The 26310-nt window shown below is 37.7% G+C and overlaps 1 protein-coding gene across 2 annotated transcripts in view; it reads left to right on the top strand.

Moving 5' to 3' along the window:
* The first annotated feature begins 2923 nt into the window (after positions 1–2923).
* Positions 2924–26310, top strand: part of ADGRA3 (adhesion G protein-coupled receptor A3) — a 56182-nt gene continuing 32795 nt past the window's right edge. The window contains exons 1-4 of one of the 2 annotated variants that reach the window (XM_017805616.1): positions 2924–3201; positions 16929–17000; positions 24363–24434; positions 25749–25820. In XM_017805616.1, coding sequence (XP_017661105.1) covers positions 2924–3201; positions 16929–17000; positions 24363–24434; positions 25749–25820 — 494 coding nt within the window. Of the gene's footprint in view, positions 3202–15008; positions 15085–16928; positions 17001–24362; positions 24435–25748; positions 25821–26310 lie in introns of those variants that run through there. The other variant, XM_017805625.1, reaches the window with a different exon arrangement.

The following is a 26310-nucleotide window of genomic DNA, read 5'->3' on the forward strand; positions in this document are numbered from 1 at the left end:
CTACAGGTAAAGGGGCTGTTGGGAAGCTAGGAGCAACAGGACTTTCTGGTTTTTGAAGCAGACATATGATGTAACTTTGTTTTTATATCCTTAGACCACTACAATTACAATAAAAGTAGTGACCTAATAAACTTGACAAATGTATATCACAGTTAAAAAAAAAACCCACACATGAAATTTGTTAGGTGACTCCTGTGAGACATATGTTTCGGATTATGAACTTTCCTGAGTCAATGTAAGAAAATACGTTTTCAAATATTTGGTGCAGAATGGAAGTTGCAGTAATTTGCACGAAAGAGGAAAGATAATCGGAAAAGCATAAGCCTTCAAGAAGAGACTTTTCCTTGAAGCCTTCAAGCTTTTTGAAGACAGGTAAGGAACAATAGACCATGGAATTAGATTCACTGCAGCAGCAGTCAAACTTAGAATAAAAATCAGAGAACAACACTTGTAGGTTTCAATAGCTGCAGTTTAAACAGAGGCATAATTTAAAACTGTAGTTTTGCAACTGAGATCCATGGTTAGAGATCTTAGTAGGGGTGGTTTCAGTGGAGAGGAAAAGAATAGAGCAGATAGTTCATAAATATAAAGGGCAAGTAACACACAATTAGACATGACATTAAGATGAAAAGCCATAACAACAAATTTGACTCTCCAGGATTATGGGAAAATGGAGAATTAAGATGGGCTGTGATCACAGACATCAGAAGCCCATTCCCATCGTCACCTTTAGATTATGTGACCATATGGATCATCTCACTGATACAACTGGTCAAAACACATGCATTGCCACAAATGCAAGACCAGGTAGAGAAGCAAGTAGCTTGAGGGAAACCATGAGAATGTTCCCTTCAGTAGTACAATCTTGATTAGCTGTGCTGAAATTGAGGTGATGCAAAGCCAAAATTCTGGTGGGATCAATGGTCTAAACTGGCACAAACTGCCCTGTGCTGCCAGAAGAGGCAATTTGATGCCCTTTCTCCATGTTGATCCTTCACCCAGCACAAACCTTTTATGTAGTTGTGCAGTGAATCAGGACATGTTACTGATGCAGCTAAAAGTTATGGGAAGAAGGCAGCAAAAGGGAAGAAGTGTTTAACCCAGCACTTCTTCTGAGGGAAAAGGTATCTTGGGCCATGGTTTGATACAGTCAATCCAGCTTTAAAACTCCTGGTGGCAGATCAAAAATGATAAGGTTCTATGATACAAAGCACTGTTCCAATACAAACTCACTCTGCAGCCTGAATTTGTTTAAAACAAAGCCCAAAATGGAAGAATTAACTCTATGCTGGTGAATTTTATGCTAATTAGACCTCTCTTCTCTTACAGTTGGTATAACTGCAGCATAAGAGTAGAAAAGCATTGTCAACTTTGCATTTCGTGCCCTGACCTAATTTAGTTCCAGTGTAACAGTGGCCTCGCATCTCACTCAGATCAGGTTGGTCCTGTTGAGTGACTCAGTGGCGCACAAACATAATATTAAAGTTCAGAGACCTGTGTCCTCTTTGCACTCTGGTCAACAATCTCAGTACATGGGGACAGGTTCCATTTTCATTTGTAAGAGGCCACAGTAAAGGGTGATTATGATGTTTTTACTGTAACCTTGTTCTTCTTGCTCCAATCCACAGTTCTGATGGTTTGTCAGAATCTTTCATTAGGTTATGTTTAAAACCGAGTCACAATCTGAGTGTTTGACATTATTCAAGGACATCTTAAGTTAAAGATTTTGTAAAACTCATTTTGGCAGCTGTTACTGTCAATATCCAAAATAGCATTTCTGTGTAATATCAGGTATTTTGCAGGGTGCTATTTACCAGTGCTCTTCTGCAAGGATGGAGCACCCTCAAGTTCTAAATGAGGGACCAGAACTTCCCACAAGTTCTGCAAAATCTATCTTAAAATTTTTAAAGTAGGTGCTGCTAGTTCTTGTAATTTGATTGCGAGCTAGGTAACAGTTCTTTTATTCTCCTCACACCTACCACAGGTAAAGAATGTATTGAGAATTTCAGCTGTCCCTGGCACAGAAGCGTTTGCGCCTGGCTGGCCTGGCTGCAAGGAAATATGAGAACACAACCTAATTACACCCAGAAAAGTAGCCCAAGTGTGCAATGAAAACACACGTTGTAGGTAGGGTTTTTTTCGGGTTTTTGGTTTTGGGGTGTTTTTGTGTGTATGTGTAGATGGGGGAGGGTGGTGGTGGTGGGTTTTTATGTTTGGTTTGTTTTTTTTTTTACATTTTAGGTTCATACTTAGAAAATGTGGCTCTCTGGCTGTCAAGTGAGAATAACTGTTTTTCGCGTTTTACGGGGATGATTTGAGGACAAAGGTCTCACAAGCGCTGCTTACTTCGAGTTAAGAATTGGGAAAGCCATTCAGAACTTCGGCAGGGGATTGTCCTTTCTCCATGGAGCATGAACGGCAACGCTCCCACTCGCTAGACTGGAGCTGAGGGGCACGAGGCAAATTATGGCAGCAGAGAGAGAAACCAAAACGCTCTACTTCGACCCCTCGAGGGGGACAGGGCGCACGAAGCGCCAAAGGGGCGCTGGGCTGTGCAGAACGCGGGGTCCCGCAGGCACCGGCCGTCACAAACACGACAGCCCCACAACTCCCTCTCCCCCAGCCCCACACCGCGCAGGCGCAGGGGCACGGCCGCCGCCGCGGCGCTTGCGCGGTGGTGCCGCGGCCCGGCGGGCGCGCTCGGTGCCGCGGGGTCGGGCCCCGGCGGGAGGCGGCGCTGCCGCCGCGCTCGGCCCGCCCGGCCCCACACAAAGGGACGCGGCTCCCGCCCACACCGCATGGCGGCGGTGCCGCCCCCGCGGGGCTAGGCCAGGGCTGGCCCGGCCCCCTCCCTCCCTCCCCTCTGCCGGCCTCTCCCGCCCGTGGCCGGGAGGAGCGGCGTGGGGCCCAGCGCAGCCCCGCCATGCCGCCCGCGGGCCGTCGCGTTCCGTGCCGCCCACCGCGCTGCCACTGCCGCCGCCGCCGCCGCCCGGCGCGGCTCCTCCTGCCCGCGCTGCTGCTGCTGGCGGCTCTGGGCGGCGGCGAGGCCGCGCTGCCCCCGGGCTGCAAGTACGACGGGCGCCCCAAGAGCGCCGGCAAAGCGGCGGCCGGCGGCCCCGTGGAGGTGAAGGTGGTTTGCAGCAACCTGGAGCTCGCCCAGGTCCTGCCTCCCGAGGCGCTGCCCAACCGCACGGTCACCCTGTGAGTACCGGCCCCGCGTGGGGGTGGGGGCGGCCTCGGGGCGACGTGGACGGGGCGGGGATGCGGGCTGAGGTACTGCGGGGTGAGGTGGGCCGGGACTGGAGGCGCGGGTCACCCCCCTCTGCCGCTGGAGAAAGGCCCTGGAGCGGATGTGCTTTTCATGTGTTCCCTTAGCTTCCCAGGATGGTGATTTTAGAGGGGGCGAAGCGTCCCGTAACTCACCGGAGGGGCGGGACCGTCCCACAGAGGCGCTAACGCCCCATGGAACAGCATCCCCACGCTCCCCCGCATCTCTCAGTAGGCGTGCTGGTTTTGTGTTGAGGCAAACCTGCCCTACCCATTTGAATAATAAGTTTCAAACACGATGCACGATTTACTCCGAAGTAAGAAATGGATTTGCAAGTCGTTTTCCTTCGTGAGAGATTAACCGGTCACTCTAGCAAAGAAGTTCATAAAGTGGTTTGTGTTGGAAGGGAGCTTTAACGATCATATGGTCCAACACCTCTGACAGGGGCAAGGATCATCATAGGCACTGGATCACATTGATCCTAGAAGTGGAAGCCAGCGGCAAGTGCCGTCAAGTAGTAGACAAAAGAGTCGATTAAAAGAAACTGAACTGTGGGGTCTAGCTCAACATATTTATCTGCTTAAGTGGAAAACAGGCTTGAAAGATGTATTAGTAATCCAACATTTAAAAAGTACAGAATGTATGTAGTTCTGTCATGAGAACAACAATCTGTCTGCCCCTTTTGTGAACTTTGACAGCACCAAAACACCAAGGAAGGGCTTCCTTCAGGAAGCCTTACTGAGGTGAGGACCCAGCAGATGCTTGGACCTGGACCTATAAGAAAAGGGAAAGCCAAAAAAAAACTTAAGTAGTAGTCCTCACTTGGCAATCTGCAAGGGTTCAGAGAATATTTGTAAATTACTTGTGAGAAGTGACCATAAATGTTCCTACATCAAGTTTCTAAAGTAGAAAACCAAGTAAAAAGTAGAAAGTAATGGCTGTTTGAACAACAAATATATTTTAGTCTTTGTTAGCTTCAAGTGCTTTGTGGCTGATTAAATGTTAAAAATATGGTATTATCCATAAAAACTTTGATAAAGTAGATGATAATATTGTTGATATGCTGAAGTTGACTGTGGGGATCATTTGGTTCAAAAAACTGAATTGCTGATTTAAAAAACTTGAAGCTCTGATTGCTGTGAAAGACAAGCGGATATAAAACACAGCAACCTTGCTGTGAGTGGATATTTGTTCATAATTACAGTGACAGAAGAATTTGGAAGAATGGTTCATCTTTCATCTTGTTTTCATACTCCTTCAATGTCTAGTGTCTATATAGAGCATATCTACATATGCTGATTATTTGCTTTCGATTAACTGGCCTTTGAAGTTCATAGTAACTTCTGAAACATTTAGTTTTCCGTTTTGAACTTTTTAGTAGATGTAGCAAGAAACTATATTTTTTCATTGTTATTTGTAGTAAATATTATAACTGTTGATATAATGTAATGAACACTTTGAAATTTTGCTTAAATATAAGGCAGGTAGTGTTAAATCAATGGTCCTGCTTTTTCTAAGAGAGTGGACACTAACTGTTGTGTTCAGGTTTAGAATCTTTTGAGTTTGTTGACTCTTGAGGCATGACTTTCCATATCTGAGTGTTTTGTTGTGGTTTGGTTGGGTTTTGGTGGTTTTGGGGTTTTGGTTTGGTTTTTTTTTAATTATTATTATTTTTTAATTTTAATTTTTTTTATTATTACCAAATCCATCTTAACCTGGATAGAAAGTGTTGGTGATTTATGGGGTTTGTTGCCAAGTGCCACTTCACTAACATCATGATTAGTAGTGGCTTGGTTAATCGTTATTTAGTCTTTTGCCAAAAATTACTTTTTTCTTCCAAGCTGGTACTTAGAATTGCAGCACTTGATGGATAGTGGAAGGTTGTCTGATTAGAGTCAAACTGCCTTGAGTTATCTTGAATCTTGATTCTTGTGGGATTCTTCTATTAAGATAACTACTAGTTCTGTTATATCTTTTTGTGTTAGTTGATCACTTCAGAGATAAATAGCTGAAAATAGATCACCGTGTAGGTCAGCTGCATTTTAATTCAGTTTTCTTTTATGTTGACTCTTTATTTTGCACAAACCAATTTTAAATAGAAGGATCTGTATAATTTTATATAATTTCTTATTTTTTGAGGGAGCTTGGAATGATGCAGATGAAGTGATTATATGCATTTTAGAAATCGTGATTTAATCCTTATCATTGGTCAGACTCTTAGACTTCCAGCAGATCAACTACTGTGCATTTAGCATTTACAATTTCTTTTTCCCCAGAGACATGTTTTTGAGGACAAGTCTCTAAAAAGTGAGGAAATGAGAGAACTGCTAGAAATTAGGATAAATGAGTAGCATCTCAGGATGCTGGCCAGCTTCTTTCCTTCTTCCACATCATTGTAGTTAGTGGTCAGCAACGATATTGAGAAGTTGGGCAAGGTCATTTAACTTAGGAAATGCCCTGGCCTGTGTTTGCCACAAAACATGTTATTGTACCAGAAATTTGGGCCAATATTATAGAATACAGTTATTAGAATTACAATTCAGAAAAAATATCTTAACTTGATTTCAATTGATAAGAGACAAAATAAAGGAAACACTAGAAGAGGAGTATTAAAGTATGGAGAGATATTTATGGGAGGTTAAGTAATGTTTATGATTTCTGGCAGTATGGTAAATTGAAATTCCTTTAGAATCCAGGTAGAACTAGCTGTTGCTTTACTAGGCAGAGTAGGTCAAATTCCAAGGTGAATTCAAGTTTAGTTATAGCTAGGGAAGGGACTTTTTCCTTGCCTTATATAATACCAGCTGATGGGGATGCAAATGAAGGGTGTATCTACATGAACACCATAGATGACTTTGACCTTTGTAGTTTAACCAGCCAGATGAGATGCTTTTGGTGTGAAGATACATTCACCCCGTGTTGTTAACTCCGTACTTTGTCTGACACGCTCTGAGTTTCAGTAGATGCTGAAGCCATTGCCGTGATGCGCATTTAGGTAAGGAATGCCTTGTACTCTTGAGATAGAAGCTGAGATAAGATATCCATTGCTGTCCTGTTTCTTGATGGAAGCTCAAATGATGATGCCATAACTTTTTGGATATAAACCATTACTTTGTTCTTTGGAAAAGAATGTGTAATTCCACTGAAGACAAGCCTTTGAAGTTGTCATACTTGTTATTGGTTTAGAAGTTTTAGTTACCCATTATATATATGCTATTGGAATACGAGTCTAAATAAACACAGAAAAAACATATATTTAGTAAAGAATTGTATTTCTGAATCAGGAGACTTAATGATCTACAAATAACTTTGCTTAACCACATATTGCTATAGAAACATAGGAGTATCAGTGTTTGCACTTACAAAAGTGTTAGGATTTACAAGCCAGAGCACTGACTTGGATTTGTGTTCAGAGCTGTTCAAAGACACTTAACTGAGTTGCTGTTGGGAAACATCTTAAAATGTTACAGCTTGAGTTTGGCTCCTAAATAAAATCACATAAAACTGCATTCATTAAGCAGCTCAAATGCATACTTAACTTGGCTTTCCAAATATCTTTGCAGCTTTTCCATTTGTAACACAAATTCAAAATTTCAAAAAGTTTCAAAGGAAAATGTCACTCTCATTGTAGGAAGCTACTTGTGTCACAATTTGGGACTACATTGTAACTCCCTGAGTCACATAATGTAAATGTCTTCTGTGGAAGTTTCATTCTTCTTTTAAAGTACATTTCTGTTACTAACTCAGTGGTACTCTTGACAGCTATTGGCTTTCTTTTTTGATTTTTTTTTTGTTTGTTTTGGTTTGATTTGTTGTTTTGGTTTTTTTTTTAGAATAGTCAATTTTAGGCTGTTTAAGTGGTCAGTACTAATAACTTGGGCAGTGGTAACATTTGAAGGTGCAAAGTGCTAATAACTCCCATTAAAGCTGAAAATTTTCTTTGACTAGTGGACATGTAGGCTATGCAAAATGCATTGTACTTGTCAACACGTGGCAGTACAGAAGCAGTACTGGAGAATTGTTGTAACCACAATGTAGTAATTCACAGTAGATGTCCATGCCTTTTTGCTAGTGACATCCGACTCTTCTAAGTCATTAGAATGTTTCATTTTCTTGTAGGCTTGTGTTCTAGTAGAACTATTCAGTATATATCTGTCAGACCTTGTATGGCTTCCCTTGTTGAGAAGATAACCATATTAAAAATCACATTTGTGCTTTTCTGTATGTACTTTTCCAACGCTGATTCATTGCCGTTATTACAGGATATTGGGTACATACAGTATTCTCTTATCGTGTACACTTTTGTGTCTATTTGAACATTGCAAGAAAATTCTGAAGTCACAATTTGAACAGCGTTTTCTTCTAAATTGCAATATTTAGTTCCATCTGAATAACTATTCAGCTTTGGAAGACAGCATGTTATGTTGTTTATATGTATCCACTGGGATACCCAGTCAAGTTTGAATAGTGTTCTCTTATTTCATGTAGTGTTGCAATAATGGCTTTAACACACGGGTTGGGTTGTAATTGGTAATAGTCTTCATGCAGTAATGATTGTATCAATTCATACTGGTTTTTTTTCCAAAAAACTATTCTATATAAGCATTTTTAAATTGTCTTAGGTGCTTTTTACAATGAGATTATCATACTTTTGATTAAATACATGAGGTAATTAGAAATATGGCTTCTGTACCATAGATACAACAAGCTTGGGGTTCAGATTTTGCATCAGAGCTACGTATTGTTTCCTGGTGAGTTGGAAATAAGGGAGGTGGAGAGAGATAAGTTCTGCAAAATTCTGGAGAGCAAATTTAAATTTTTGTAATGGAAAAAATTATTTTTTTTAAATTCTCTGAGCTACACTATTAATGTAAAATTGCCCAGTACCTTTATTCCTATGAAACTACCTATATAAGCAATGTTCTTTAAGTGTTCATAAACCCTTCAGTGAGTATTTAATGTTCAATGTGTTATGCTGTATTTAGCCTCAGGAAGACAGATTTTATCTTCACAACTAATAGTTTTTTCTTTTATTGTTGTCTTTTATTGATCAGTAGTACTCCTGTTTTTGTTTCAGTTTGGCAGAACTGCAAAATACTAGAACTTTTATTTAATGCCAAGGGTAAAAGAATTCAAACTAGAATTTGTGCTGGAGGGATGAAGAACAAATCACTACTTGTGTCTCATTTCAGAGGTCATTTTTGTAATTTAAAACAACTGTGGAGCTGCAAGTTTAGATTTTTCATAATTTAATGGTTTATATGTGCAGGTTCATGGATTTGTCATTACTGCCTTATTTAGTCTGTATCATCATCATAATAGTCTATAATTTAATCTATTCAGTTTAAATGCTTTCTTTGTACTAGTAATTAATCCATGAAGATTAAAAACAGTTGAGCGCTCCTTTTCATCGGTGATAATAAATTGTTTCAAATGTAAGAACTTCAGATAAAATATGTTTTTGTGAGATAAATGATACATTTTAAATATTAATTATAATAAATAATTTACTGAATATCTTTGGTCCTTACACAGTAAATAGGTGAGAATTTTATTTTCCCCTTTATATTTCACTGTTTGTGTGTTTAGCAGTGAAAACTGCAATGTCTTGTTGCCTTTAGAGTGTTTATATGTTTATATGTTTATGTGCTTTGTGGCTCCACCTGCTGTAATGCCACAGGGCATGTCCAGGGGTGCAGTACACTACTGTCTTTCAGATCTCCAGGCTGCCTTAGAGTGAGTGGGGTCCAGTGCACTGCAGTGCAGAGGTTCTAGGTCCCAAAGGAGCCAAGCTGCTTTGGTGGTGTGTGTGATCCAAGCTGGTCAGCCAGTTTTGGCAGGGCTGCAGAGTCGTCACTTCTGGAGTAGGAACTTGACATTTTTGGTAAGATAGGCCAACTAAGAGCTCTTTGCGGGGAAAAAGCCCAAACATAATAAATGCAGATTGATTAAAGACATTTAAGAAAAAGGCAGCTTAATTCCACTGTTTCCATCTGAACACAAAGGCTTATTTCTGTCAGATACAAGAACTCGTTTTTGGCTAACCTGTGTTTTTATAGAGTATGTTTTACCTTGAAACTCAGATTTTTAAAAACATCCTGTCAAACATCCCAGACAACTGATTCTCCAACTTTTGTTTTAGGATAACAACCTCTGGTGTTAAAACGAATTTAAAGCAATTCTCAAAATTGTGTGTCGATGGGCTCATTAAAGTTTCTGTGGGTTGTAGTGAGCTGACCTTACAGCTCTGTGCTGGAGAAAGGAGGTTCCCTTCAACCCTCTCTTCCAGCTTCTGACACAGGGATGAGAAGCAAGGACACAATAGAGGAGATCTCTCCTCTGATTGAGTAATGTTACATCTGCATCCAGCTGTCAGTAAAACTGTAGCCTAAACTGGAGCTGATGTTTGTACCTTCACCTCCCAGTCTCTCACTGTGTGGATGTTTGAGGGTTTTTTCATCCCCTCCTTGGCTCAGTACTAGCCTTTGTCTGGCTCCATGCCTAGTCAGTTCAGGGAGTTAAACTATCCAAAAACTGTTTACTTCTGTAGGATTAGGATATAAATTTTTGTAAATGTATCTTTGTGTGCCAGCATCTGACAGGAAGTACTTGTTAATGTGTCTAGACAAAGCACTTTCTAGAGAGCTGGTACACCTGATAGGAGGTGTAAATTCATGTGAGACTGGGTGTGACAGTGTATGCTATAATTAATACTTCTATGATATGACACATTGAATTTATTTGCCATAGCAGCTAAAGTTAGGAGTGTTTGGCTAGGCATCCATGTGCAGTATTTCTTGTGAAGTGAGTTACACTCTTGGCATGTATGTATGGAGGTTTTCTGGGTTGGGCAAACATGCACAGAAGTGCAAGTCAGTGGGAATCCTGAAAAGTATACAAGTGGTGGCTAAGTGGGAAACTCAGGAGGGAGCAGAAGGTAGTAAGACAGGATGGTTACTACAGAAAAAGTTGATCATCATCTCTTAAAATAATGCAGATGCTACAGATAAAAGCAGGGGAGAGAGAACTTGGAGGAAGCTTCCTAAAATGCAATGGTCACAAGGGTTAGAATACCTGTGCTTTTTGTTAGCTTTTAGAAACGGCAACTCAGAGTTAGTGTTGGAAGAAATTGGATGTTGCTGTGTCCTCTGAATTTTTTCTTAGGTAGGCTTTTGAACGTGGGATAAGTATGAGAAAGAGAGGTTTGGTTGGTAAAGTTGTAATTACACAATAATTTATTTTGAAAGTAATTTAATTTTCAGCAACATTGCTACTTATTCTTGCATTCTATTTTGCCCCTCAGTTCTGTGCTTTTTCTAAGATGATTATTATTTAGTACTTTTACATAGAAAAACTTGCTGAATTGTTCCAGTGATTGACACTGTATTTCACTAGAAATAAATTTCTCTCCTTAAGAACAGTTTGTTTTTAATGAAAAGCAATAAATAAAGCATATGGCCACTGAATATCAAGAAAAAACTTCTCTAATGGCAGTGCATAGTGATCATTGATGCTAGAGTAATGTAGGGATTGTGTAGGAAAACCAAAGGTTCCTCATTAGATTATATAAAGTTAGCACATTACCAGTTAAAAATTGAGCAATATAAATAGAGCTTTAATTCTGTAATTTCATTACTTGTGAGTGGTTTAGTTTACAATTTTAAGATTGTTTAATATGCATTATAATGAAATAGCATAGGAAATCTTTTATCTCTTCCAAACTTCTGTTTTGCAAATATTTCATTGCTAAGCTTCCTCGATTATAATGCTTTTGTTGAATTGGAAAATACTGTCTCCTTTCATTAGGGGCTTTGGAAAGATTCAGTTTTTTCACTGTGTAAAGTTTGGTGAAGTGTTTTCATTTCAGAGTTACTTTTAAGCAAGTACTGTTCATGTTCAGTTCAATCCATTACTATGTTGCTTTTGCTAGTAACTCACTAGAAAGCAAAATACTAACTGTTGAAAAATATTGGGGTTATATCTGTGTTAAATCAGCTTCTACAAGATAAACTTTGAAAAATGTATTCCTTTTTGCATGTTCACAACTTTCAGCAGAAAGCTTTTTTCTTCATTGCACAGATGGTTATTTTAGTCTGACTTGTGCTGGTGGCTGCTTTCCCAGCCCTTAGATTATACAGTCATTGTGAAATGATCTGATTTATTTTCTATTTCCTGGCTCTCTATTTGAATCTCTTAAAATGTGTTCTGGAAGCTACTTCAGCATTCAGCTAAAAGTTACGGTCTCCCAGTCTTCATACAGGCATCTTGATGGCCATTTTGACTACAGGTTAGGAGTGTTAATGGATATATGTGTTTTAATAATATCCACTGAAAGGATTCATATGTGAAGTTTGGAGATGCATTCTGAATTCCTGCCTCGTTGACTGCTGTCTTAGTGATGGTTGTTTTATAGCTGACTAGCCAAAATCATTTCACAGGACAAAACTTTTTCCACTTAGTGGTTACTTTCTTATTTTAATGGTAAAAACAGATCCAGCTGTGATTTTTTTTTTCCTTCTATATAAAGAAGTTAGTACATCAACTTTAGTATCTATTGCTAAAATTCTTTGTAGTACAAAGGACAGACTTTGGGTTCGACTGCATTTTTGTTTTGCAGGCTGCCAACTGTGCATCTACTGCTAAAGGTCTCACCAATAAGTTAAGAGTCAGAGTTGTTTCTTTGCAGAGGTTTGCCAAAGTCTTCTGCTACTTTACGGAGCAAAATGGAAAAAGGGCTTTCTGATCCAAGCTATATTCAACAAAGAAACATTTCAGCAATGTTTCTGGAATAGGTGAAAAGCTGGGGGGAGTTTGGGGGTGGTTTTTTGAGGGGGGCGTTATATTTTTTCTTGAGGTGCATTATTTCAGATCACCTCTGTCTCTACAACTCTCCTGCTCAATCAAAGGAAGAGGGAGATGTGTTGTGTGAGGTGATTTGAGATGTCCATGATTCTTTCTAGAACCTACTTTTCAGCTGCTTGTTCTTCCAAGTTTTTCGTGTTAATTCTCACGGCTGTGTTTTTTAACACAGGGACTAACATTGCCTGTGTTAATTCCAAATTTTAGTTTTCTGATATGTAAGGGTTGGACAAGCAAAATGCATGTGTTCTAAGCAGGCATTGTAGATCATTTAAAAGAAAAGAAAAATCTGATATGGAGCAACAATGCCTTTGGGCTGTGGAAACACCTTCATGAAATCTTCAGATACATCATTTATATTGCAAAGTCATTTGTTAAAGAAGAGTTGAACAAGATAGGAATGAATGGAGCTCTCATCTCAGTGGTAGCTCTCTACTGTTTTCTTTTTAAACTTCCTAAAGATGGAAAAGTTAGCATATTTTCAGAATTACTTGCCTCATAGGAAAAATTATAGTCTTAAACTAGTAACTTAGAATTATTATTGATCACAAATAATATCCTGTGTCTAAGTAGTACATAATAGTCCATATTTCACTGTACATTAATGCACAGAAACTGTGAAAGTGACTATAAAACATCTACTTTGAGGTGAATGCTTTATCGTGTTTTGTCTTCTTATGCCACATCTCTTAATGCTTCAAATAATGTACAGACTAAGTATATTAATAGCAAGTTCTAAACTGCATTTTTTTAAGATTATACTTACAACATTTTTAAGTGTGATGAAGTGGTTTTGGTTATATGGTGTGTTGTAAAATCCATCATTTATTGTACTAAACCTTTATGGTTGAGCAACTAACAGCCTCTGCAGAGAAAATACTAAATCAACCTGACTGTAATTTGTACATCATACTCAAGAGAGAAATTTACCTTGTGCACAGATATTCAAAGGCTTCTACTTTAGGCCTATTATTTTATAGGCAATGTCAGAAAACTAATTTTTTTTTTACAGAACTGTAACTTTTATTAAGTTTAAATTAAGTTCAGTCAGTTATATCTATTTTTGAAGTGGTTCTGGCTGCATTTTGAATAGCTTCTTTTTCTGTCAAAAGTACAGATAAATTAATAAATCTTAAGATGAAGTAAATTATAACTAAGATACAAGTTACTTCAGTGCTACCAAGGCTTATAATTTGGTTGCTTGCGTTGATTTAGATGTTTTGTGAACCTCATGGTTTGTTTTTTTAGTTTCTCCATAAGTCTGAAATTGGTCTGTCTTTTCTTGCTGCTGATGTTATGCCTTATGTTCACTTTACATTAACTATTAATGATTTTTTATAAGCTCCTTCATTTATTTCTTTATATATTATTACTATTTTTCTTCCTGCATACATTTCTGAAACCAGGAAGGATGTTGAAATAAAGGTGTACTTTATTGGGTTTACTGAATTAATCCTCTACCTACTATTTTTACAGATAATACTTACTATTTAGGTTGAAACCTTTTCGTCTTTGAGTAGAAGTGAGAGTAGTTGCAATCTGATTTTAATGTTTCAGCTAAATTTTCCTAGCTTTGCAGGCATTCCCATTAGTAGATGATAATTATTATTATTACCACCACACTTGCAGTCTTGCAAATGTGTCTCATGGTTTTCTGTTACATGTTGTGCCTTCCTTGATGGAAAGATTCCTTGAAATACATATACATTTTTTAAGAGTACCCAGGCTTCCTTGGTTTGTATGTGTGTTTAAAAAAAACCCAACACTGTTTCCTTTGTTCAGTCATCTAAGTTATCACAGCTGCAGCCAAGGGGCAATTTTCTTATTTTCTTCCTGTAAGATAGCTTAATGTAGTTGACTACAGAACTATATTTTCACAAGAGCAATTGCTCTTAGCTGACACTCTAGTGCATGTCACAGGCATTATTGGCACATAAAATAGCAAATTCTCAGTATACTTTTAAGTATTTCTTTCCCCTCATAGTTTTCACCATTCCAGTGATCAGTCTTCACCTGGGATTGTGTAGCATACATACTATGTTGATCACACTTTGCAGTTGACATATAAATTTATATCTTGGAAGATTCCTTGGGTAAATGTGTAGTTTAACGTCTGTTGCTTGTGGAGCAGTGGGCACCAGAGATGACTTAAGATGACCTGCAGAAATAATGGGAGGAGGAGGAATGGGATCTCCTCCTTTTGGCATCAGAACTTGTTACCTTTGTTAATAATTTAAGATTGGCTTCAAATTCCCTCCATCAAACTGGAAATGGAAAGATTTTCAAGTGGTTTGTTCAGCTGTCATGACTCTGTATGTGAGATGATAGAGTGACTCAAAGCCAGAGCTCTTAGAAATAAACGTGCCTGCACATTGTTTGTCTAAACCACAGAGGCTTGAGACAATCTTTGAGAAACCTGAAGAAGAAAACTGCTTGGAGTAATATACAGTTGTGTCAAAATGATGCAGTTTTCTTGAATTACTTCTGTATTTTAGTTTTTCTTATTCATAATGTGTTTTGAAGTATTAATCCTTGTCATTAGATGATGGTAAATTATATGCATTGGAGGAAAGAGAGGTGTGGGGGTGTGTTTGGTTTATGGCTATTGTAGAGGATGTTTGAAAGATGTTGTAGACCAGAAAGAAATCTCATAGTGTCAGTTTTAGGTATAGAAATAGTTATCCAGCCTGAAGATGTAATTGGTGTAAGTGAAGAAGTGCAGGGACATGTTGCATTTGCTGGATGCACTTGATAGAGGACCTGTCTGAAATTGAAGTGACTGTAGCAGAAGCTGTGGCACAGTCTGACAGAGCGAATAAATTTCCAGGACAAGATGGTGCAACTGGAGAGCTTTTAGAAGAACTCAGGGATGAAGAAGTCATATGATGAATGTCTGAAGTCTTTCTTAGAATGAACTTGATTTTTGAGGACTGGAGGGATGACAAATGCTCATTTTTGTAAGTGCATCACCACCTACATGTTTCCAAGTCTGATGTTTGTGTTGAACAAATCAGTAGAATCTATAATAAATATATTGGCTACCTGGATAAAGATACAGGTACCATGTAAAATTTACATCATCTCTAATGGGAAGCTCTTCCCCACAAATCTTTGGAGTTCTTCAGAATCAGCAAAATATTTACAGGAATGATCCAGCATAATGAGACGTAGATGCTTTTCTAGAAGGTGTGTGTCAGTCCCTTGCCTAAGGCATTTGATGAAAATACCCTGTCAGTCTTCAATGGAGGATCATTGTATCAGTAGGTAGCTTGCTAAAGGATATAAGAGAGTGTGGAAGTAAATGGTTCTCCTTCTCAGTGAAGGGGAGTCACTGAGACCTGTAATGTGCAACTTATTTCTTAATGACCTGTAAAACTGTGAGTAAGGGGTTGATATAGTTGGGTGAGTTGATTGATGTAATAAGGATGAGGGTAAAACAAAGAATTTTGGAAGAAGTTTATGAAACTAATTGGGCAATAAAATGGCAGCAGCAGCACATTGTAGAAAAAAGTGAAAAATGTATTGGGGTAAAAACAATTCTGTCTTAATATATAGGATGATCGGCACTGAGCTGACCAGGAATCTTAGATTCTTGGCACAAGTGATAAAGGCAGATCAGGGAAATTATAGGAAACAGACATCATTATTCCACTATGTAGATTTGTGACTTGTCTGTGTGTTGAATCACACAGATTCAACACAGTTTCTGGTGGTCTTACCTCACAATTTTGAGTGTAATAAAACTGGAAAGAGCTCAGAAATGCTTAAGGTGGCACAAATGACTTTTGTGTGAAGAATAATTAAGTAAAGCATGGGGTTTACATCTGTAAGGAGACATTTAGTTTTCTACATAATGCTAAAGAGAAGGTTAGGGAGGGATTGATTACACGTGGTAGAGAGGGTAGGTAGGGATTGATTACTGTGTGTTTCACTGTAAGAAGTGAGGAACATCAAATAAAGCTGCCAGAAGGTGTTTTCAAAACGAGTGATATGAGGCATTCTTTATGGAATGGAGCACTGTACTGCGAAACCTTTTGTAAGGAGTGTTGCAGATACCAACAGAGAACTATGTAGCTCTATAGAAAGCAGGTCCTTCTAAGTAAGGAAACATCCAGCAAAGGATTTCCTACCTTGAGGATAGTTTGCATCTGCTGACTGGCTGTGCTTGGAGGATAGGGTACTTGGCTAGATGGGCCTGATCCAGTTATTTCAATGAAAGAGGGAATTCACAGTTATGTGGTCCTTAGAGAGAAGAAAGGATAGATAGGAATGCTTGCTGGGCTTATTTGCAGATGTTTTAAAAAGATTACATTGAGGAGTAGGATGAAAGTGTGAAGAATGGCTGGGAAAGGTGGCACAACCTGGGAGAAGTGAATGTGTGTGTGTGGCTGGAAGTGGCAGCGGAGGAAATTGGAAACAGGCATGTGCTGCCTGGTTCGGAAAACCAAAATGGGTACAGAAAAGAAGAATGTTGAATGTACAGATTTGTTCTTTAATACTTAATTTTCTACTACACCAGTTGGGTTTTTCCATTAGAATAATCCTAGACTGGTATATTTATTTCAGATATTAAATATGTAAGCTTGCATGGTACTTTGGACATATAACATAGAAAATCCTCTTTTTCTCATTGGTAATGCTTAAGCATTGCTGTTGTATACACCTCAAGACAATGAGCTAGGCATTGTAGTTTGATATACAGGCTGCTAAACAAAAATATTTACACCAGAAGTGTAAGCTGCAGCAAATAATTTTGTTACCATACTTATAATATATTGTTCTTGTCTCGTTTTGTTTACAGGATTTTGAGTAACAATAAAATAACAGAGTTGAAAAATGGCTCCTTCTCTGGATTACACCTTCTTGAAAGATTGTAAGTACTTCTTAAAAAGCTATTTTCACTTTAAAAATTAAGTGATATACTGTTTAGGTTTCATTAATAATTCTGAGAACAAAATGTCTTAAGAGACATCAAGATAAAGAACATATATTTCTTTGTGATCGAAGAGTTAACATAGTTAAACGTTCTCTTATGAATGGCATGTAACAGCAAAAAGGGATTATCTCACCTGCAGGTGAGAGGGCAGCTTCAGTGGGAAGTTCACTGGAATGCTATGACGAATGGATTTGCTTTGTTGGTGGTGGTTTTGTAATACAAAAGCTTATGTTATTAAAAAAAATTACTTCTTTAATTTCTTTTCTTATGAAGTGTCAAACCCTTTGTCGAACAGTTGCAAAGTATATTTGTAGGGGAAGCAGATGTATTAGAGCCTCTAAAAGAGGCTAGATTTATGTTGTTTGTTGTTGACATATATTTTAAAAGTTTTACTGCTTACTTCACAACTTTGGTATATACTGAATGTACAGGGGGCAGGAGTGAGTCTGATGGGAGTAGCATCTTGGATATTTTTTGCTTCCTGTTTTCACTTTCCCTTTCAGATGATATATTGCCTATGGGATAAGAAGCAGCATTGTAGCTTCTGTTACAGTCAGCTTTTTTCCAGCTGGTAGAAGGTCAGGATTGGCAGGTTGATCTACCTGGGAGCAGGCATAAACTTTAGAGATAAGGGTTTTTCTAGGCCATTTGACTGGGAAAGTAGCCAGTTTCATAATCATCTCACAGCATCTAGGAAGAGTTCCAAACGACTTTTGACTTCAGGGGATTAAAAGTATTTTATTCTTCCTCTAAAACTTCAGGGCTCCAATCCCAGTCACCTGACCTAAATAAATTCAAACACTTCCACCACTTCCTCTCCCACGTACCAGAAGAAAGATTTGTCTTTGCACTGGCAGATGAGCTTTATTGGAGAAGTAAGCTGTTGTGCCAAAGAAGCCAGGCTATCAGCAGTGATGGCATTTGCTTAGGTAATAAAGGCATCTGCTGACAGTTGTTATTTGTTGAAACTCATTACAATTTTCAGACAGGAAATACTTGAAACTCTAGTTAGACTGAGATGATAATTTACATTTTCTCCATGAGTCCAAATCCTAATTTTCTTTAAAATCATAGAAATGTGGCTTTCTTCCATTTAACTCCTGTAATTTGTAAGGTTTTTTTAATATATTTTGTAAGGGGGGTTTTTTAGGTTGTTTTATTATCTTCTTTCATGAAAAGGCAAAGACATCAGGAAGGCATCATTTTTGGAGCATTTAAAGTGAGCTGGGATAGCAGTAATTTAGAATGTATGGTGGTCTCATCTGAATGAGAACTCTTTTTATATGCACTGCTGTAGGAGTTAGTGCATCAACAAAGGATTAATAATGGCCAGGTGTCTTCATCGTAAACGGAGGGAGAAATTGTGTGGTACACTAGTTATTAATGATTATTTTTTTTTTGTATGTGTAAGACTTATTTAAAAGCAATAGATATTTAGCCGTAGTAAAAGTAAACTTTTCTGCCTTAAGTGCTCTTGGACAGAAACTACTATTTTACCTAAAATAATTTTTCAAACTTAAATGGATAATCAAGAGTAAAAGGAAAATTAGTTGAAAGCCACAGAAACTATTTTAAACATTCACATTATGTTGAACATAACTCAGTTTCAAATGGTTTTCCTTAATTTTCATTGTGATAACTAACAAGCCTTGAAAATTGCACTTTTTTTGAAAGTTTCTTGCTTGTTTTTATTTTTTCTTGTTACTTATACTTCCCATTGTTTCCTTATGAGTATTTTCTTTCTTTGTAGATAAGTTCTTTTCCCCACGTTTAATTTATGAGATGAAATGGAGATAACAGAAATAAATTCAGTCAGCATTTAAATAGTCAATTCAGACAGTATCATTGTCATTTAACATTACTGTTTACTAGGGGAGCAATTTTATATGCATTTCATGTATGTTTGTTCCTTTTTTGTGATGTTGTACTTGACAGCAAAAATATTTGCCATTTCTCTTTAGTGGTTTTCAGGTAGACTTTAGATGTATTGATATATTTAACTAAGGCCTCTGAAAAAGTAAATTAAAAGAATGTCAGGAACATGTATCTGCATAATAATTGATTGAATTTTAATCAATAATCACAACTTCATAATTCATCTGGTAATGTACTAAACTTGTTTAGTTCTTGGACATTTTAATAAAAATTTGCATTTTTTAAAATGGTTCTGTTATTTTATCAATTTTTCAGGTAAACTTGGGTATATGGTATCTACGACTGGCAAGTTCTTGCACTTTAGGTTATCGTTTTACTCAAATGTGATATCTCTTGACTTTATCCCTGTCTGACAATTCTTCACTGTTACTATTGAAAGGGAGAGATTGTTTTATTTGTTGCTTGTATGCACCAAAACTGTGAGGAAGTACATTAAAAATGGTGGCCCCAAGTAGCAATTTCAAATCTATTTGTTAATAATATTGTTCGTATATGTTAACTTATGAAAGTGTGAATTTGTTAAGCCATTATTTTGTGAAGAGGTGGATAAGCCTACCAAAATAAGAGTTTTATTTTACTGGAGGGTGAAAATGTGCTGATTTAAAGGTAAACCGGCAGGGGAAATGAACCCAACTCAAAAGAGAGATTATAAATCAGAATAACAATTTAATAAAATAATACAATAAGTATGATTATACAGATAAACAATTGGTTTTAACCCACAAAACCCAAATGTATAACCCAGCACCCTGGGGCATGAACAGAGTGGTGCTCTTTGGGCCCCCTGAATCCAAAGTAAAAGGAGAGGGGAAAACAGTCTGGTTGGGAGGGGTGGTCTGCAGTCTTCCTCTGGATCCCACGAGTGGTTGAAAATGTTCCAAGACTCCCAGATTATATATCCTCCAGTTCAGGCAGGAATGCCCAGTACTTCCCTCAGGGCGGGGGGTTCCTCAGTGGGTGTGAGGACAGGAGCATCCTCCTATCTCCCAGGCCTCTTAACACCTAGTTTATAGCCTGAGGAGTCAGGCTGCTCTGGGTAGAGGGTGTAAATAGTCTATTGATACCAGTTTCTGGGAAATGGCATGGAAGGCTATAGAATACACAGTTTTGGGTTACACCCATACAGTGATGAACTGGTCCCAGCTGTTCTAACTAGGACAGAAATGTTCGTGAATTATAGTAGGAAATGACTATGCTATGTCTATATCTAATTCTGCAGGAAAGAAAGCATGCAAATAATAGTAATCAGGTCAAAGACTTTAACTGTGTTAAGTGGTAATAAAAGTGTCTGTACAAAAATATGCTAAATATTTAATGTCCAGTGACATTGTTATGCTGTATTTTGATATTAGTTCAAAATTCAACAAAGGCAAATGCAGGGTCCTGCATGCATTCACGAGTACAGGCATGGGGCCAACCTACTGTAAAGCAGCTCTGCAGAGAAGGACCTGGGGATCCTGCTGGACAACAAGGTGTTCATGAGCCAGCAGTGTGTCCTTCTGACCAAGAGGGCCAATGTTATCCTGGGGTGCATTAGGAAGAGCATTGCCAGCAGGTTGAGGGAGGTGGTCCTGCCCCCCTGCTCAGCCCTAGTGAGGTGCACCTGGAGTGCTATGTCCAGTTCTGAGCTCCTCAGTACAAGAAAGACATGGAGCTCCTGGAGAAGGTTCACTGGAGGGGTATGAACGTGATTAAGAGACTGGAGCATCTTTGGTACAAGGCTGAGGAAGCTGGGCCTGTCCAATCTCATGAAGAGACAACTGAGAGGGAACCTCATCAATGTCTATCAATATCTGAAGGGAGGGTGCCAAGAGGATGGAGCCAGGCTCTTCTCGGTGGTGCCAGGCAAGGGGACAAGAGGCAATGGGCAGAAACTGATGTACAGGAAGTTCCACCTGAATATGAAAAGGGGTTTCTTTACTGTGCGGGTGACCATGCAGTGGAACAGACTGCCCAGAGTCTCTCTCACTGGAGATATTCAAGAACCATCTGGATGCAATCCTGGGCAATGTGCTCTGGGATGACCCTGCAGGGAGGTTGGACCAGATGACCCACTGTGGTGCCTTCCAACCTTACCCATTCTGTGGTTCTGTGAAACAAAAAAATTGAGTCATGAACTTCTGTCGTATTTGCCTGCGTAAAATCTACACCCTATAGAGGTGTGGGAAGCATTGGAAGACTTTTGTGTAATGTAAAATCTATTTCTGCAACTTCTTACTTTGTTTTCTTGCCTCACTTCCCTTTTGAAAAGGCATTCCATTATAGGAAGAGTCCATGGTAGCTCATATGTTTCCTGTTTGACATTGATTTTCAAATTGTGTTAAGGAAGAAAAGATAATATATCCAATGGTAGTTCAGAAAGCTAAATAATGTATACATGTTGGTATGTGTATATATGCATAGTTTGTTTGTGCCTGCAGGATGCTTTATTAATAATTAAGATAGTATTCATTGTGCTGAGACAGAAAGCAGTAAATTTTTAAGCATGTATACGTGCACTCGGTTAGAGCATGGTGCTGATTATACGAAGGTTGTGGGTTTGATCCGCATGTGGGCCATTCACTTAAGAGCTCAACTCAGAGATCCTTGTGGGTCCCTTCCAACTCAGAAGATTCTGTGATGCTAACTTTTAAATCATAGACAACTAGCTACTAAAACATTTCATTTTAAAGTCTAATGAAGCAAAAGGATATTTTTTTCAACCGTAGTTAAATTTAAGTAATCTTTCATTAGGATATTTTTCACATCTTAACAAGAACATTGGATGTGGCATTGAGGCTCTTAAAAATGTTTTTGCTTGTTAGGAAGTTGCTATTTGCCCACTTCATCATGGATTTGATAAAGGACTGTTCCATTTGGACACAACCATATCTTTTATAATGGAAACGGTTAAACAGAGAGTTGTGTTTTGGTAAAATCAGCATCCTTTGAGGTTTTTAGGGCTTTACTGTACATAACAGTGGGGCAGTTCATCTGATTTAGTTGTACTTTGTGCCACAGTTTGAACTGCATGACTACCCTCAACACATTCCTTAAAGCCTAAGTTTTTCTACTGTTGTAACATCACTTAGTCACCTTCACTGATAAATTTGGGGCATCCTTACTTGCATTGTTATTTAGATCTAGGAGAAAATTTAGAATCTTTCAGTAGGTTCTCAGTGTCAGATTGCTTACTACCCTTTTTTTTTTTTAGCAGTATTTTTAATTGCTAGACAGAAGATGTAGTTGCTGTAAGATAAAAGATGTTACCCTAACTCAAATCCTCTTCTTTTGGGTTTTTTTGGACAGGTTTTCTTCTATTTGGGCAAATAAGTATATCTTGTCAGTTGAACTTTGCCAAAGAAATTTAAAATCAAAGTCTGAGATGATTAATTTTCTGTTGCTAAAACTATTTATAAGTATTTATAAGCATAAAAACAATGAAAACTTCAAATCCAAGTGCAACTTTCTAATGAGATTGTCTCTCTCCCACCCTTTTATGTGAGAATCATATAAGTGTGTTTGATTTAACCATTACTGTAATTTCTTCATGTTAAAACTGCTCTAGATGCTGGAGTCCTGGTAGTTGTACCAAGCCTGTGTGTGAATATCTTTTACTGTTTCTGAAGGGCTGCCAGACATGTCATCACTGTTAATTTTGACATCTTTAGGTATCTCTTATTTCACAGTTTTCCTTTCCTAATACTTTTTGGTAGATGGATGCGTAGCTAGTGCCTACAAAGGACTGCCACTGGGAGGGATAAAAAAAAACAAAACAGAGACTCCCCGACCGTTGTAGTTGCAGGTTGAGAAAATTCCAACACTTTGGACATTCATCTATATGAATCCATTGCAATGGATTTCAGAAAGAGCTTTATCAGGGAGTACTCTTTGACTTTGTGGAATGAAATTAAAGATCACTGATAGCCTAGACTAGTGGATTTCCAAGGCATGTTGTCAAGGTTTTTCTCCCTCACTGTTTTCAACAGTGAGATTTTAAGTGGGAGTTACATGATTTTAAGCTGAAATTTTAAAATATGAACAGTAAGAATAATTTTTCTTCTCTGCTCCAACATTTAATATTCTCAGATTTGTCATGGTGTGGTACTGTGTTTAAAAGTCTGCTGAAAGAGCCAGTTCTTCAGGCTCCTGATACTGCCATTGTACAGGGCAAGAAAATAAAGTTGGAATAAGAGAAATGTGTATATGAAAATTAATTTAATGTATTGCAAGGTAAATTTAAAGTATTTCAAGTATTAAAAATTTTTATTTACAGCTTCAAGTTTGATCCACATGACACGACATTGTTGTACTATGATTAGTTAATATGTCTGCAGGAAATGCTGTTGTGAAATCTTGGGATGAATTATATTTTCAGTCATGCATGTCTCTGTGATGGTAGATGTTATCCTCTTGTACTGTTCTCTTTCAGGAAGAATTAATGTTGTAGTAGATTTAGGAGATGTTTTTTCTACTCTTGCATATTAAAACAGCTTTTAAATGAAGTCACTAATTTTCTTTTTGAATGCAGAATGTTCAGATATTACCAAGGAATGAGAAATTTTACTTGTACTAATAAGTATCTGTGAAGTTTCAGATAGCAGTCTAATAAAAATCTTGGGTGAATAAGGAGGTAGAAATAATTTTAGGATTCATGCAGTGATAAAGTTTGTTCAAAACCATATAATGCTGTCAGCTGCTTTCTGTGACCTTTCAAATTAAGCTGTATCTTCAGAATATCTCAAGTTGGGAGTTAAAAATCCTGTATCACTTGTAAAGCAATTTAATGCCATGGTTACTTTACATTTCTCCTTACAGTCCCTGGGAATTTAAGATTTAATAATCTGCTCTGGAGTTATTTCACCAGCTTTATTTGGGATCTTCAACCAGGGCTTTGCTTTTGTGCCAGCAATGTAGGTGGAAATTTGCAATGTTGTGTCATCAGTGTATTTTTAGGATCATGTTATGCTCCTTTTGGTAGATGTTGGGCACTACTGAAGTATTGAAAATTGGATAGACTAAAGAAGACAACATTGTGCTAAACTGTATCGTACTGTGTAATAAGCAAATGTCTCACCCTGCGTAACTGTAAGCTATTCAGACACAGTGGGAAAGTATCTTTGACTCTATACTCTTTCATGTGATATGAACTGATAGTATATTTAAGGGAATACACATGCTGTTTCTATTCCTCCTTATAGTTAAAATACAGATTTTCAAATTTTGTAAGATGCTACATCAAAGAAAGTAAAAATGTGGGTTGGTTTTTTTTTTTTCTTGGAGATTCTCAAATAAATTAAGGCAAGTTTAGTGTATCTTCATGCATGTATATCTGTTTTAAAGTGTAATTTATGGTACATGTAATGTCTTAATTTTTCCCCACAGGGATCTTAAGAACAACCTTATTAGTACTATAGATCCAGGAGCTTTTCTGGGGCTTTCATCTCTGAAAAGACTGTAAGTAGTATATCTAGCTAGTCAGTTTAAACAAAACAAACACAACAACCCTCAGAGAGAGTAAGTCTTAGGTTCTGGAAATTTAGACAGCAAAGCTATTATATATTAAAAGTTGAATATATATATATGCTGTCTAAATTTATACACACACTCATGCACACATGTGTAAAACAAAGCCTGCTTTCAGTCTTATGACTGAAGAACATCCGCTGCTTGTGGCTTGGCAGTCGCACTGTTCTCACTGACAGTCTCTTGTATTATTCCTTTCTTCTTGTATTTCAGTGGCTTGAAACATCACTGGGTGAATGTTTATTCAGAGCTTTGATGCCATCGAGTCTTGTTTTGTTAAATGCTAAACTCCTTATGATTTTTTTTTTTCCATAGGCCATAGTGGAACATAGAGTCCCTTGCTATTAATATTATGCTGAAGTTACTGCGCTGTTAATGCTGCTTTATTGAAGGTTATGCCAAAATTCCCATTAACACATTTTTGGGGGATTTATACCCTGACTGTAAAAGTTCTGTACCAGATGAAACTAGAAAAACAAGATTTTAGCTTGGCTTTTCTTTTCTTTTTTTACCCTTTTTTTTTTTAACACTCCAGATTTTTGGAATGTCTGTAACAACTTTTAAGTCTTGGTGATTTTGCCACTACCTCCTTCCCACCCCCGCTTTTCTTAATTTTTTATGGTATATATGTTGATTTGTCACTGATCAGATGATCTGGTTCACTTAAAAGGAAATAATGCTGGTAATTGCACTTTTGAATACCTTAAAAATAAAATTGAAGGACTAGTTCTAGATCATTACTACTTGCAAGCTTAATTTTTATTCCTTTAAGAATGTTTGGCAATTTGATTTAAGACCTATGTTGAAAAATATATAACACTTAAATATTTATCTAGATATAAATATAGAAGTAGTCTTATTTATGTATAATAAATGCACTAGTTTAGGTCTCTGACGTTAAAAAATTAAATGATGTGGCACATGTGATGAATATGCTATATTAATATGAAAGTTTACTTGGTAGGGATGTAAACCTATCCTTTTCTAAGAGAATTTCCCGATAAGGCTTGGCCTGTTGAACTGTATGTGGGCAATTATAATTACTTAAGAAATGGATTAAGGAGTCTATATGCATGTGTATACAGCTATATAGCAGTACCTTGGGGGTTTTACTGAAAAAGATCAAATATATATGTGGTGCAATCTGTTACTCATGAATCTTAGTTCATATACTTCTGTTAGCAGACTGTATGTCATTTGAAAATAAACCAGTTCATTCTAATTTTTCCTTTTTCCTATTTATAGAGACTTAACTAATAACAGAATAGGCTGCCTGAATGCAGATATATTTAGAGGACTTGTAAACCTTATTAGATTGTAAGTATAATTTGTTTCATATAAATACACCTAAGTTTTAGCTTTATGTAAGTTAACATTCTTTGTTTCAAGCGGAGTACTTTGTTTAAGTGTGGGTTGAGAGACAGACAGCTTTGTTACTCAGTAGCAAGCGTAAAGAGCAGTGGGGCCAACCCAAACCATACTATTCTGTGCTCTGTTGGCCTTGGCAACAGTTTTCCAGTTTCTCAGAAGGTATAGCAGGGGAGGTGGAAGTGACTAGCAGACCGTACAAAATATTTTCCTTAGAAAAATATTTCAGAGTTTTAGAATTTTTTAGTATCCATGCCTTGTAACATGGCATCGGTGTGGGTATGTTTTGCTGGCTTTCTTGCATGTTTTGTAGTTCTTCATTTACTTTAGAGGATAACACGTATGATTATGAAATGTTTCCTTACCCTGGTTTTTCGCTTCTTTCACACAGTGCTTTCACTGATGTATTTTATTTTTATATATATATACATACATATAT

This window comes from Lepidothrix coronata, unplaced genomic scaffold (genome assembly GCF_001604755.1).
Source record: "Lepidothrix coronata isolate B3197 unplaced genomic scaffold, Lepidothrix_coronata-1.0 Scaffold0, whole genome shotgun sequence".
NCBI classification, from domain to species: domain Eukaryota; kingdom Metazoa; phylum Chordata; class Aves; order Passeriformes; family Pipridae; genus Lepidothrix; species Lepidothrix coronata.